Raw genomic sequence first — 13,470 nt, forward strand, 5'->3', positions numbered from 1 at the left:
AAAAGGAACAACTTAACTAACTTCTTCGTTGCGTATGTTCACAGACGCAATCAAACAAAACACATAATGCATAACATGTAGTTAATTAGTCGAAACGTGATCAAAATTCCTGGTGTACGGACTATACCTGAATTCTGCTGAAAAGAAAAGACAACAAAGCAAAGATTTCTGTTCAATAGTATCTATGAATAGCTTCCCAGCGAGTCATGAACAATATAGTTACGTAGTTTAGTACCTCGGTTGCTGCTCAATTTATTTCCGAGAGTGAGTTTTGCAAGAATATAGCGAATACCAGTATTGGATGAAAATTAGGAAAGGAATTATGTCGATCAACGCGATAAACAAAGTTGAGTTTGAAAAATTGATTTAAAAAAATTCGATTTCAATTAGTCAAGTTGAGCAGTGGAGTTATAAAACACTTCACCAGAAAGTCAAACTAGTACCACTCTTTTCCAAAAATTGTTACTGAAAATGTTTCTATAACATACTTGAAGAAGAAAAACGAATGATTGAAAATTTTGTCATAAAAAAAGGTTGTAGTTTTGTCAAAATTCAGTTCAATGAATTTAAGAAATTTGAAAAAGGCGAACAGTGAAACATTTACTGTAAACCGACTTCGAAATTAAAATACCAGTGAAAAATCATTATTTTTTAACTTAAAAAAACCTGCTTGAGTTTTGGCCCAAGAAATTTTTTTAAGGCATTTTCAAACCATTGCATTTTTCTGATGTTCTAATTCAATGAGAAAAAATAACAAATTCAAACAGCCTTTTTTGAAAAAAAATGTAAAAATCTGAACTTATGAAACACAAAACAATGAAAAAAAATCATCAGTTGTTTTGTTTGGAAAACTTAAATTTTTTAAATTTTCCAATAATGGTATATTAAAATCTTTTTCAAATAATTTCCACTAGATTAAAAAAAATTAAGCACCACATCGAGAAGAACTTTTGCAAAAAAAACCAAAACAAGGAAAAAGTTTAGTGGTAGCTTCACTGACTCAATTTTTCTTAAACATTATAAACTAATTTACTTTAATATTAACTCACTCTATTTTTTGGTTGGTTTTCTGAAAATAATTTTACTGTGGTATCCGTTTAATCCATCTGTTTGCTCAATAGATATCTTAGAAGAAATTAATATTGTAGGACGAGTAGTCAAATGGTCACAGAAGAAAAACGATCAGACAAAAATTTGTAGTAAAAAAAATCGCAAAAAAGACCAGCAGGACTAATGTAATTGCTACAAACTTCATTTGAGAGCAATTAACATCTTAACAATCAATGATACGTAATTTAAGTATGCATTTGAAAACGAATTAACGGAGCATTTCAACTATCGCACTTTAAATTGATTTAAGATTAACGAATTTTAGAACTCTACTGCAAATAATTTTCCGAGAAAATAATCTGAGCAGAATAGATATTATTAACCAATTGAAATGCAGCTCAGCCGAAACGAACTCTTTTTCTTTTATCAAAATCTTGCAAGATAACCATTTTTATTGTCAAAATCTTACAAGATAGCCATTCTTCTGGCAGATTCTGCCAGATAAACCCCTTTTCTGGCAGAACCTTGCAAGATTATCTTTTTTCTATCAGACATTGTAACCATCTATCTGTTCGAATCTGACAGATTCCTGCAAGGTAACCATTCGGTATCGACTAGGGGATATTCAAACCATGCAAGCAAACGATCGAATTGGAAAAATAAATCATTTCTTATTCGCAAGTCACCTAATTCTTTCATTATTGATCAAATGCAAATCATGCTATGCTTTACGAGAAAGGACAAAGAATAAGGGATCAGAATAACAGAAACATTTAAAACTCTTTTAAATTTCGAGATTTTTCAAAAGAAAATCAAAACTATCTACCATTCTCATTTCCAAACAAGTAAGTTCAAAGAAAAAAGAAGCTTTTTTGCTGTGAAAAAGTCGAAATGTGAACCCTTAGTGGATCTATTTGCCGGAAAGTACAGCTGATTTTTGGATCAGTAATAGAGAAAACATTCATATATTAATAAAAAGTACTCGATAAAAATTTAAGCAGGTCCGGTCGTTCGTCCGTAGAGACGACTCACTATTACAAGTGTGGTGTTTCCCGTAGAACAACACATGATTTTCTCTTTAAAATAGTAGCTTCGAATTCCCTCTCCCTTCCTTGAGTTCCAGAACTAAATTTGACAACTGCACTAATTAAAACATCAAACTAAAACATCGCGATCAGTTCAAGAAGAACGCTGTTTTATATCACAACAATTCTAAGTTCAAACCGAGACTTGATGACCGCTTAAATCTGCTTCAAAGTAATTTAGTGACCTATTAAACTGTTCGTCTGTGAAACTTGAGAACACATGACTAACTCTCAGTCATTTGGCAAACAAACACGCTCAACGGAAGTTAGCATACAAAGTTTATTTATTTACCAGTCCGTTAAGTTGTGCAGTGTGCTTGAACTTCCTGTCTTGGTCATCGCTTTTGCTCGCGTTGTCTTCCGCCTAAAACACAAACAAATAGAAATAGTCAAACATATTTCAAAACCATTTCTGCCTCCTTCTTTGCGGGGGTGTAGGGACGGAACCAGCTCCCATACTTTCTTTTTTTTAATCAACCATTGGTAAATCTGAAATGATACACCCAAGTTTGTTGAGAGATTCAAAATTAGCTGGATGTGACCAGAATGCGACGCAGAAAATGCATTTGAAAAATCTATCAAAATTATCGAATTTGCAGTGCACAAGTCAGTATTTTCGTTGAACATCTGCTATAACCAAAATATTTGATTTTTTTTCTAAGAAACAAATTTTGATGAAATGCCACGCTTTTTCGAGTGACAGACGTTTGGATTGTTGCACGACAAAACAAACTCGATACTCAAAAGAATGAACAAGCAAAAAACTTCACAACATACAAGGACATTGTCGTGTTCCTAGAAAGGGAAAAAATTGCACGTTTAGTCGAAACATTCTCTGGGAAAAGTATAATCGCGTCATTTGTTTGCAGCTCTAATGAACAAGCAGGATCGGTAATGAGCGTTTGCACATAATATTCCAATCCCGCCCAATAATGTTTTTTTATTTAACTGTCCACAAAATGAGGAGGAAATAAGAATTTTACAAAAATCACCTATTGTCCAAAATTAATTGTTTTATCCATTTAGAAAATCGTTTTTGCTCTAACCGCTATACAAATGAAGATAAAACTCAAAAGAGGGCCCATAATATTTGCCAATAAGGAACTTAAGAGACTAGACAAACAGCAAAATCAAACGAAAAACAAGCATTTCTTACGACCAAATCTCTATTTCTAATTGGTAACTGTCTTTATTGAGAATAATTAACCAGTAGACAGAAAGCAAAAAAAGTAAAGTTAGAAAAACGTTTACACTATCTAAAAACAAAATTCAAAGTAAGGAAAGCAATTAGCTATCATCTGAAATCAATCAATGGCTTCATCCTTGCCTTCAAAAAAACCATTGGGACCTGTCATTATCTAGAATCCTATACAACTACAAATATAACAATTAAACAAAAAAAAACAGAAACCATTTCTTTTTTGCGAGCAAACCGTGTCGAAACCTATAAAATCAAAATCTATTCATTAAAAACAATGAAAATCATCAACCGCCATTAAATCTACGCCATTAAATGTGATATGCGACTTTTCAGCAATATGATGATCAGACTACACAGCAAAAGAGAATCTCTAAAAAAAGAAATTGTCGAAAACAATATGAGAATATTTGTAGTATCAACGCCAAAAGTCAATTATTTCAATAATATAGCAGCAAAAAAACTTCAATTTAAAATTTTTTGAAAATGATTGAGTTCTCTCGCGTTATTGAGACAATGCTGAAAAGTGGCAAAAATAAATCGAAAATGGCAATTCTGAAAAAAACCATTTGTTTAAATCTTAAGACATTACAACAATAAGCTTCAACTAAAAATTGGTGAGTTGTTAAAAATGTAACTGCTTTGGAAGCCAACTGTACATGTAGTTAGTGAGACAAAGTCAAACGACAAAGTTATGCAAACGGTGTTGAGGGCAAAGTGACATATGCTTTTTGCTGAGATTGTTGTTTAATTTTTTTATTGGGCTCTCCTTGAACGTAATTTAGACTTGTCAATAATTGAGGTTTGATTTGAAAAAATTCTCGTCTTCAACTAACATAAAGAACAAAGAGGCAAAAGTATTTCGAAGATTTATATGCGGCACCCCAATGCAATCCGATTTATTTTGACTTCTTAATTTTCGTAGCAAGACCTTTACTAGCCTAACTCTTGCTGCTTCTCCTTTAAAACCAGAAAACTAAGAAATGTTACCAATAATTATTTTAAAAACACATACCCAAAATTTAAAACCGAATATTTTTTGTCGCACAACTCAACGATGAAACTAAAATTGGCCTTGCTCTCGCTGCGCGGCTGTTAAAGCGCAAGTGTGCTACACTTTCAGTAATCGGTATTTCGGGCAAACGAAATTTTTAAAATATCAAAAAAAACTATGCATTTTTTTGGTGAATATCTGTTTAAATTAGCGAAAAACCTCAAAAATGTTATTTCCAGAATAGTTTCTCGGGAACAGGAGGTACAATTATCCAATAGGGAGGCCAATACGGGAACAGGAGGCCAATATCCAAGAAAATGAAGATTGTATCAGCAGTGTTTAGGTATGCACCACTGGTCAAACGGGAGAACGTGGGCCAAATAGTCAAACTTGATGCTATTTTTTATGAAAAAAAATGCATTTTTTTGGGAAATTGAGCTGAAAAATTTGCACAAACAAATGGTTCAAGCAATTCATGAACTCTCTTCTGTGTTTATACGTAGAACCAATTAGACTATAGTTGACACTTTTATCATATTTTAGCAAGAATTGGTCAAAATTTAAGCAAAAATTACGAAAAATGTGAACAAAACAGTGGAAGTTAGGCTAACGTTCACAAGTCTTTAAACCTCCGTAACTCCTTGAAAAAGCAAATGCAAGTCAATCTTTTAAATTTGAAATGCTACGCTTGACACTCACAATCCTGTACGATGATTATATCGATCGACGAAAATTGATTGAACAAAAAAGCACTTGATTATATAGTTCTTCCCCCCTTAGGTGGGTCGAAATAAAAAAAGTAGTCTTTCAACAACTGTGAAAAAATTTATTATAGTTTTTAATTTTAGTTTAAATTTTGCAGCACTCCAAAAATTTGAAAATTTGGATTGATTGAACTAGCAGTGACCTCGATTTTCGATCTGCAATAGCATTGGAGTTTAACTCTTTCAACAGCATTTACAAAGACTTGGATTTTTCCTAGATGTTGCCTGATCGTCCAAACCAAGTAACACTATTTAAAGTTCGAGAAAAGTTCTTTTAAACATTATTGTACAGCTTTGAAAACAATGACAGTTTTGAAAAAAATGATAATTTTGAGCTAACGCAGTTGCGTCAGGAAATAGCGATAGCGACTAAAAATGCTATTATTGGTTGAAATACTATTTCTGGCGACCAAACTTTCAGTTACAAAAGAAAAAAGGCTGAATAAAAAACTAACAGTTAAATATATGCTCCGGATTATCAAATAGCAAACTGTTTTTTAAAAATTGGGGTTCTAAATGAAAATAAATAGTTGCTAGTATGTGGAAGTTGCAGTTATTTCTCAGAAGGTTGTCCGGTCTTTTGGTGGTTAAATTAATATGATTGCATCTTACTTTAATTTACTCTTGCAATTACAAGATATTGGTTTGCTCCAAAACCTTTTTTTAATATCGTTTTTTTTTTAAAAAAAAATCATTCCCGTCCTACTAAAGCTATAACAAAAAATGGCAGTTCTGGCTGCCAAAGTAAGCAGAGAGAAAAACGTTAAAGGTTAACCTTTAACGTTTTTCTCTCTGCTTACTTTGGCAGCCAGAAGTGCCATTTTTTTATAGCTTTAGTAGGACGGGAATGATTTTTTTTTAAAAAAACGAATATAAAGGTGTCTATGAACTTTTTCGAATTTTTACAATTTCCATACATTTCGCCTTCATATTGTTTTTTAAAAAAAATCAAATATTAACGGGCAGGGGATGAAATGGCAGAATTTTCAAATCTTCGCACAGTGGCAGATATTATTAAAAAAAGATTTTGGAGCAAACCAAAGTGTAGAAAAGACATTTTGCTGTAATATTATTGAAAAAAAAATGACAAATTTGCAGGGCCCTGAAATGATATTGAGCATCTTTTTCTTTGAGCCAAGATGCAGTTATAAATTTATAACTGCATCTTGGCTCAAAGAAAAAGATGCTCAATATCATTTCAGGGCCCTGCAAATTTGTCATTTTTGTCAATCATATTACAGCAAAAAAAAGTCTGCTTTTCTACACTCAGAAGCAAAGAGTAAATGGTCAAATCGCAAAATTACATCGTGAGATCTGTTTTTGGTGAACATTGTCACTATTATTCCGATATGCGTTCTCTTGACATTTAAATGAATCAATTGAGAATCGATGGAAGTTTAAAAATATCATAATTTTTAGATACTTGACAAGAGTACTTACGAAAAAAATAGACAAAGTTTGACTGACAGTTTTCAGAAATCAGAAGCAAATAGAGTCTAGCGTAGAATCAGTTCAAGTTGAACTAATCTCTTGCATCTTAACAAAGCATTTGTATTGCGATTTCAAAGGCTTCATGATCAAGTCAAACAGATTTGTAGGGGAAACGGATGCCAGAATAGTAGTAAAAATTCTAACAAGCAGCTTATCAGGTATAATTTTTTGCATTGAACGGTTACTTTTGTGCTCAATTGTAAATAATTGTTTCACAACGATTTTTTATTTCCATATGATTAAAAATTACATGCACTATTGTCTACTGAAGAAATTATGATCAACTTTTTATATTCCATTTTGACTGATGGAAACGCGAGAATTAGCCAAAGACGGGTTTTTGACATTTCATTTACTAAGTTTCGACTTCATTTTGACTTATTTTGTCTCAATTGGCCACACATTTTGTCAACTAAAGGGAAAATTTCTATATTGAATTCCTCATTTATTAGGCACAACCAGGCGACGGGAAGGCAGCAGCCAGGCAATGGGGTAGAAAATCGGGCGAGAGGGGGAGGGGGTTCAGAATTTAATAATTGCAACTTTTGTGTTTCTGTTTATGGATTTATTAAAATTTTGAGGTACGTGGAAAAGGAGCAAGGAATGAAAGAGAGGGGGATTAAGTAGGAATATGGGGTGAGGAATGGCTTATGAGAAGAGTTCGGAGTGAGAAAGTGGGAAAAGTTGACTTACGGCAGCTGCAGTTTGTTGTGGTACTACTTTGGTGCAACTGAAACACAAACAAAGTCCATTCCAATTAATAGAAACAAACTCATAACCACTTCAATTATTGTCCCCACTTGCCTTATTATTCCCTACCCTTTCCCACATTTACTCAACTATATTGAACGCACAAATAATAACCCTTTCGAACATGCTCCAAATCCCACCCTCTTCGGGCGACTTTGGAGGTCTAATCCCCCCGAATTTACCCCCGCAAAACTGTGTGCTCAAATTGTACAATTGTAACTTGCTCACAACTTTCAATCAAGCGTGGCTTCCTCTTAAATTGTGCCAATTTCACCCAATTCCCGTTACATTTTGCAACATTGTTGTGCCTCGAAGCATAGCACAGTTTTGCCCTCTTTTTTCTGAAAGTGTTTCAAAGCGGAGCGTTTTAATCCTAAATAATGGTTTCTGTCAAATTGCTAGGCACATTTAATCATTCGCGTTCGTTTGATTTTCAAGCAGTCCATAGCGAAGTGCAAGGCTTGCAGTTGTCCAATGAAGCAAACAATTCCCCCGTTTCCTGTTCTGCCTTTTTTCTATCAAGTTTCGATCTGTGTTAACGTAATTAGGATTTAAACTGAACAGAAAAACGAAAATACGCCGATCCTTATCAACAACTCCTGTGAGTAGATAAGTTATTCATGACAAGATAAGCCACGTTTTGGACTTTTTAATTTCATCGGATTTTTGAAGGATTTATCGGAAATGACCTCTCAATTATTTAATCAGTTTGGAATAAACTTTCAATCGGGGCTCAGTAGGATCTGTGAACCCAAAATTAAAGTTAAACTGAATACGATTTTTCACATTTGGGCGATTGAGACGATTTGCAAAATACGTATGCTCAATTTGGTGTTAATGTTCACAGATCGTTTTAGCGACCACAGACGCACTGAAAATATTTCTGTCGGGGTTTCAGACCCCAGACCTGGTTTAGCTTTCCTCTCAGCAGGGGCGGGGCTCTAAACAGACGTGATAAAGTTTGGTCAATCCGTCTCCGAATTGTGCCCCGAGTGAAATTCTTTCCAATGCAAACGATAAGCAGACCTCTGATCACAGCAGTGAAATCGAATTGCGCCTTATTTACATGTAGTTGTGATCATTTTCAAAATATGTTGCTCAGACAGTTAATGTTTCGCAAAACCTGTGCATATATATGTGATCAAGATAATTGTGATAAAAAGGTAGTTTTTGACCACAATCAGATTTCTTAGTCGTCGATTTATGAAAGATATTATAATTATAGGGGTGAATCACTTTGTGAATTGATCGCCTAATGGAAAAAAATAGTCTATCGAAATTGGTAAACTGGTAAAAAAAATTAATCAGTTAATCAATACCACATAAAAAATGTAACCCCGTAGAATGCCGAAAACGTCTGAATATTCAAGACGTGCAAATAAAGCTTAAACAACCAGTCACCCAAAATCTTCAAAATATTGTCTAATACTACGAGAAAAACTTCGAGAGATGCAGACAAAGCTATTCTGATTTTTACCACTGTCCAGAAATCAAAACTTCTATAACGAACTTTTTCACCTTGAACATTACCTAATTAACAGAGAGATTTCTAACTACTGTACCTAATGATATGGTAAAATTGGAACACAAAGGTAAATTTTGGGAAAAGAAGAACATCAATCAATGTTCAAAGTTCAAATCATAAACATATCTGTATCAGCTTATAAAAAGCTGCAGAGGACCAATACTCATCTTGGAGTCGCAAAAACCAATAGGACAACAAAACAATATTCTAGCTATTGACAGTTTTACACTTTGCAAACTCAGAACTGGCGTAAAATACATATAGAACTTCATTCTGTATATGCACCTTGTCGACTATTAATCATCACGAAATCTAACTAAAGATTATGACGTTTGATAAGCTATAAAAACACGTGACAAAAAACAAAAAAACATTGCAGGGCAAGTCCTGAAATACAATTCAAAGAATTGAATGAAAAACTTAAAAGTACTCTACCTGACCAGCAGATCAATCGAACAAAGCCAGCCAAAACACAAACAAAATCATCTCAAAAAATTGAGAACCTAAATTAATCAAACAAACTTAACAAAAATATACTCATTACTAAAACTCTTGAAGCTTTTTCCCTTAGGCAAAATTTCATCCCTTTATAAATACATGTTTCAAAAATTTGTTCAAGACCAATTTTTGTTTCTGAAATCGGTAGAGTATTATATCTGCATGACCTGAAAAAATTCATTGGCCCTTGAAAATCGATTAACTCAAACCGAAAAATTTAATAACTCAAACCGAAAAATTTAAAAAAATGAAATCAATTGCAAAATTTAAAAAATGCTGAAAAATGTGATATTAATGTCTTCAGAATCATTTTTGTGTCTCTAGAGGCTATCCATTAACCCATTTCCAAGCATTAAAGAAAGAATTGGCTCAAAGATCGATAGACAATAATTTTTAGAAAAATTCTCAAGTTTCAAAATATAGAAATTCGTTCTATTAAAATGTTGAAAACCATTCATTTGCCCCCTATCAGCTATCTTATAACATATTATCAAAACACTGGATGAGGTTAGCAGGCTACTGAGGCAAGAAAACCTGAATATAAGACAAATGTTTTAAAAAACTTGAAAATATTGCAAATTTTTGAAAATTTCTAAAATTCGATAAGCTAAATTGTTGATTACAAACCCATCGAAATCAGCAACCAGTCAGTAACCCTTAATCAGACCGTAGAATTGGTTTTTTGGCACTTGAGGATGGACAAATATCAAAAACTGACAAAAAATTTAGGAAACCTTGAAAAAATTGCAAATTTATATAAAAAAAATGCCAAATTTCGAGACATTAAAAAGTTGAAAACCAATCCATTATTACTAGAAATCATGCAGTGCTCTATTGTCAAACCACAAAGGACATTTCTTTGTCCTTGAAGCTGGAAAAACTCAAATGACAAAAATTTTCAAACCTGAAAAAAAATTTCAAAAATTAGTATCATTTTGCATGTTTGTATTTGTAGTACCAAAAAATATAGCTCATAAAATGGTCATAACAAGTTATTTTGTCTCGCAAAAGACCTTCATCATTTTGCAAAAACTTCAACGTAAGACTAAAACAAAAAAAATCAAAAAATCAGAAAACAAGAAAAAATGCAACATTTTCAGCCCAAAAGTTCCTAAAAATGACCTTTTAACCTTTAATTAGTCCTTCAAGTGCACCACTCTGAGCACTTGAAGGACTGCTGAAGCTCACTTTGGGTCTCTAATGAAACTTAATGCCCGCTGGGCTTTACCTGTTTATACCGTTTTGAAAGATCAAAGTCATTGAAAAATTTGTGAACACATCTTAAAAAAAACACAGCGCCCCAATACAATTCAAACTCTTTGAATTGTAAAAAGTTTACGAGCACAAGTTAATGTCAAACAAATGCCAATTGATGAAATTCGGCAATTTCCAAACAGCGATCAAGAACTAACATCACGGCCAAAATTCGGAATACAATGCCGGAACTTAAATTGTACATCATACCTCCTCACTTTCAACTTTTGATTAATGCGTCATGCTATTTGAGACCATAACCTATTAGAGCCCATAACCTATTAGAGCCTTTCTTTACTCGTTATATTAATTCGTGAGAGAAAAGTTTGGGACTTATGTGGATTTCGACCCACAATCTCCTAAATGATTTCAATCCTGTACTCTCAACTGAGACAACCGGCTCATACCGCAAAAGTCTTACATTGCTCTCTTATATTGAGCTATCATTTCAAGCTCCATCTTATGATCACATCTTACTTATTAGAGCGTATGCTCTAACAAAAGTTCAAACTCTAACAGTTGACAAAATCAAAATCAAACAATGTTTTTCACAAATTTAGAAGAGCGTTTTTGGGAGATAAAAGTCTACAATATTTCTAGATGAACTAAAAGCAGCAACGTCTCAAGTAATTTTGATTGAACTTATTTAACCTCAAATAATTGTTACCTCAGCTAATAAAAAATCATTTGACTGTGACTGAGCTTTGACAATGTTTGCAGTGATTCAAGTGAGAAAAGTCAATTGAAAATTATTCGAGCTGAATTTTATTTCAACCGATTTCTTACAGAAATTTAGACTGATTAAATAAGCCAATAATCATTTTGACCAAATTTTTTTGAATGGATATTTTTTTCATTGATTTTTTGGATCTGAGTGACAAATTTTGTATTTGTTTGCTAAAACAAGCTTCAGAGGTATGGGGAACTCGTTGTTTATAATAAAAACTAGAATGAAAACTTAGCAACGCTACTTTACAGCGAATTTGCTGCAAATGATTGGAAGAATTTTTCAAACAAAAATATCTTTCAATCGTTATGAAGGACTACCAAGGTTTACTTAGCGTGCAAAGCATAAAAGATTTCAAGTGTAAGAAGTGAGATTTTCATTTTTTGTTAAAATTGTTATACATAAGTACGAGATACCTTTTCTCAGTCGTTAGAAATTAAAACGATGTATTTATTGTTTTGTATTCAACAGGATCGCAAAGAACTTTGTATCCGTTTTTTAACTTTATTTGACAACCACTGGTATATTTTCAAAATTGCGGAAAAATGGTTAACTGAAGAAAAATTTTCTAAACTTACGAAAAAGTTTTTACCTAGATACCAGCATACGACGTGGCACAAAAATTTACTGTATAGTTTAATGGCTGAACTGAAGGAGCGGCGCCCAAACGCCGTAACTGATTTGCTGACTTAAAACGTACTTACCATAATTATACAAAAAAAAACTACTGGCCAAAAACACCTTTGCATGTTTTCATTCTATCATCAAACAGAAGAGTTGATAGTTTTTTTTAGAAAATTCATTAGAGAGCTTCATGAGACAGTATACTTAAGTAAGACTAAAAATAATGTGCTTCATCGACCAATGAAAGGTTCTTTCATTTTAATAAACGCAAACCTTAAAAGTCATTTTGTATATACAAAGCCTTTGTTATTCTGCAAATCCCTTATTTTTACGATAAAGCTAAGCGATTAACGTCAGCATAAAACCATAAGTTGATTTTTTGGTAGCTGTCAATGTGATTAAAGGCGGAAGACTCATAATCCTACAAATTGTTTATATATCGGGTTGCATTCTCTCACATTTTGAGGCAATAAATTTCAAGAGACGCAAGAAGTTTGATTAACCGTCAAATCACGCAGAGGTCCTTAAAAATCTTTGATCAATCTTCGCATTTGAAATAATTGCAGACGAAATCATTTCAGCAACAAAAAGGCATAAAAAGGCGGTAAATAGAGATTCGATTTCAAAGCTTGTTTGAAGCAGATTAAACTACTGAACGCAGAAAGATATACACTCCGAACAGAAACAATAAATTTGGCTCATATTTTGCACCTTTATCCACAACACATTACAGAATTGTGTAATCAAGGCTGCAAAACGAAAAGCCTCATATAATTTAGAAGTACGTAAGAATTCAGCTCCACATGAACGCTTCGGAAGCCCAGCATTCACCTCAAAAGTAATGCGGAAAGTAGTAGAAAAAAGTTTAGAACTTACATTTTTTTTAGACTTTTATTAGTTTCATTACAAATAAAGGCGGGAAAGTGGAATGTAAGGGTGGGAAAAATATCAACGAAATAGTGGAATAAAAACTATCAATGCACTACTGCTTGGGTCAGAACCTGGGAGCACAGGTGAACCGTATCAATTTTGACGCCTGAGAGAAAAAAGGCTATCCTAGCTCGCGAGAAAGAATAGTATAGGGTTTTAGATTATATTTCTGCAATTTAAAAGTACACGACAGAGTTAGAATCATAAAAAAACAGTTGGTGCGCACAGAAGGAAAATTAAATAAGTCAATTTTGTCAACTTTTACAAAAAACTACAACGAGAATTTATAGAAAATAAATAAGCTTCGAAGTGCTTCGATTTTTCAATTCTTTCGGGAAGTTATTTTACCTCAAAATAAATGTTTACAAATTTTCATTCATAAAGTCATATAAAAGTTCATGCTGAATATGAAAAAAATGGACAGACATTTAAATCAGGCTTCATGCAATATTTGATGTGAATATCCTTTTTTTTGCAAAACTCCGTATGCAATAGCTGAAGTGTTGTCTCAACTGGTAGAGTTGATTTCCTTTGTCAGTATTAGCCTACTTAAACATTTTGAGCTCTGGAAATTCAGCTT

General features: G+C 33.0%; 1 protein-coding gene across 8 annotated transcripts in view; it reads right to left on the minus strand.

The window, feature by feature from the left end:
• Positions 1-13,470, minus strand: part of LOC142342810 (sodium/potassium/calcium exchanger 5-like) — a 108,611-nt gene that overhangs the window by 14,099 nt on the left and 81,042 nt on the right. For all 8 annotated transcript variants that reach the window (XM_075394398.1, XM_075394393.1, XM_075394397.1 and 5 more), the window contains 2 exons: positions 7,276-7,312; positions 2,428-2,499 (listed from right to left, as the gene is read on the minus strand). In XM_075394398.1, coding sequence (XP_075250513.1) covers positions 2,428-2,499; positions 7,276-7,312 — 109 coding nt within the window. The remainder of the gene's footprint in view (positions 1-2,427; positions 2,500-7,275; positions 7,313-13,470) is intronic.

Source organism: Convolutriloba macropyga, chromosome 7 (assembly GCF_964194025.1).
Source record: "Convolutriloba macropyga chromosome 7, txConMacr16.3, whole genome shotgun sequence".
Taxonomy (NCBI): Eukaryota; Metazoa; Xenacoelomorpha; order Acoela; family Convolutidae; genus Convolutriloba; species Convolutriloba macropyga.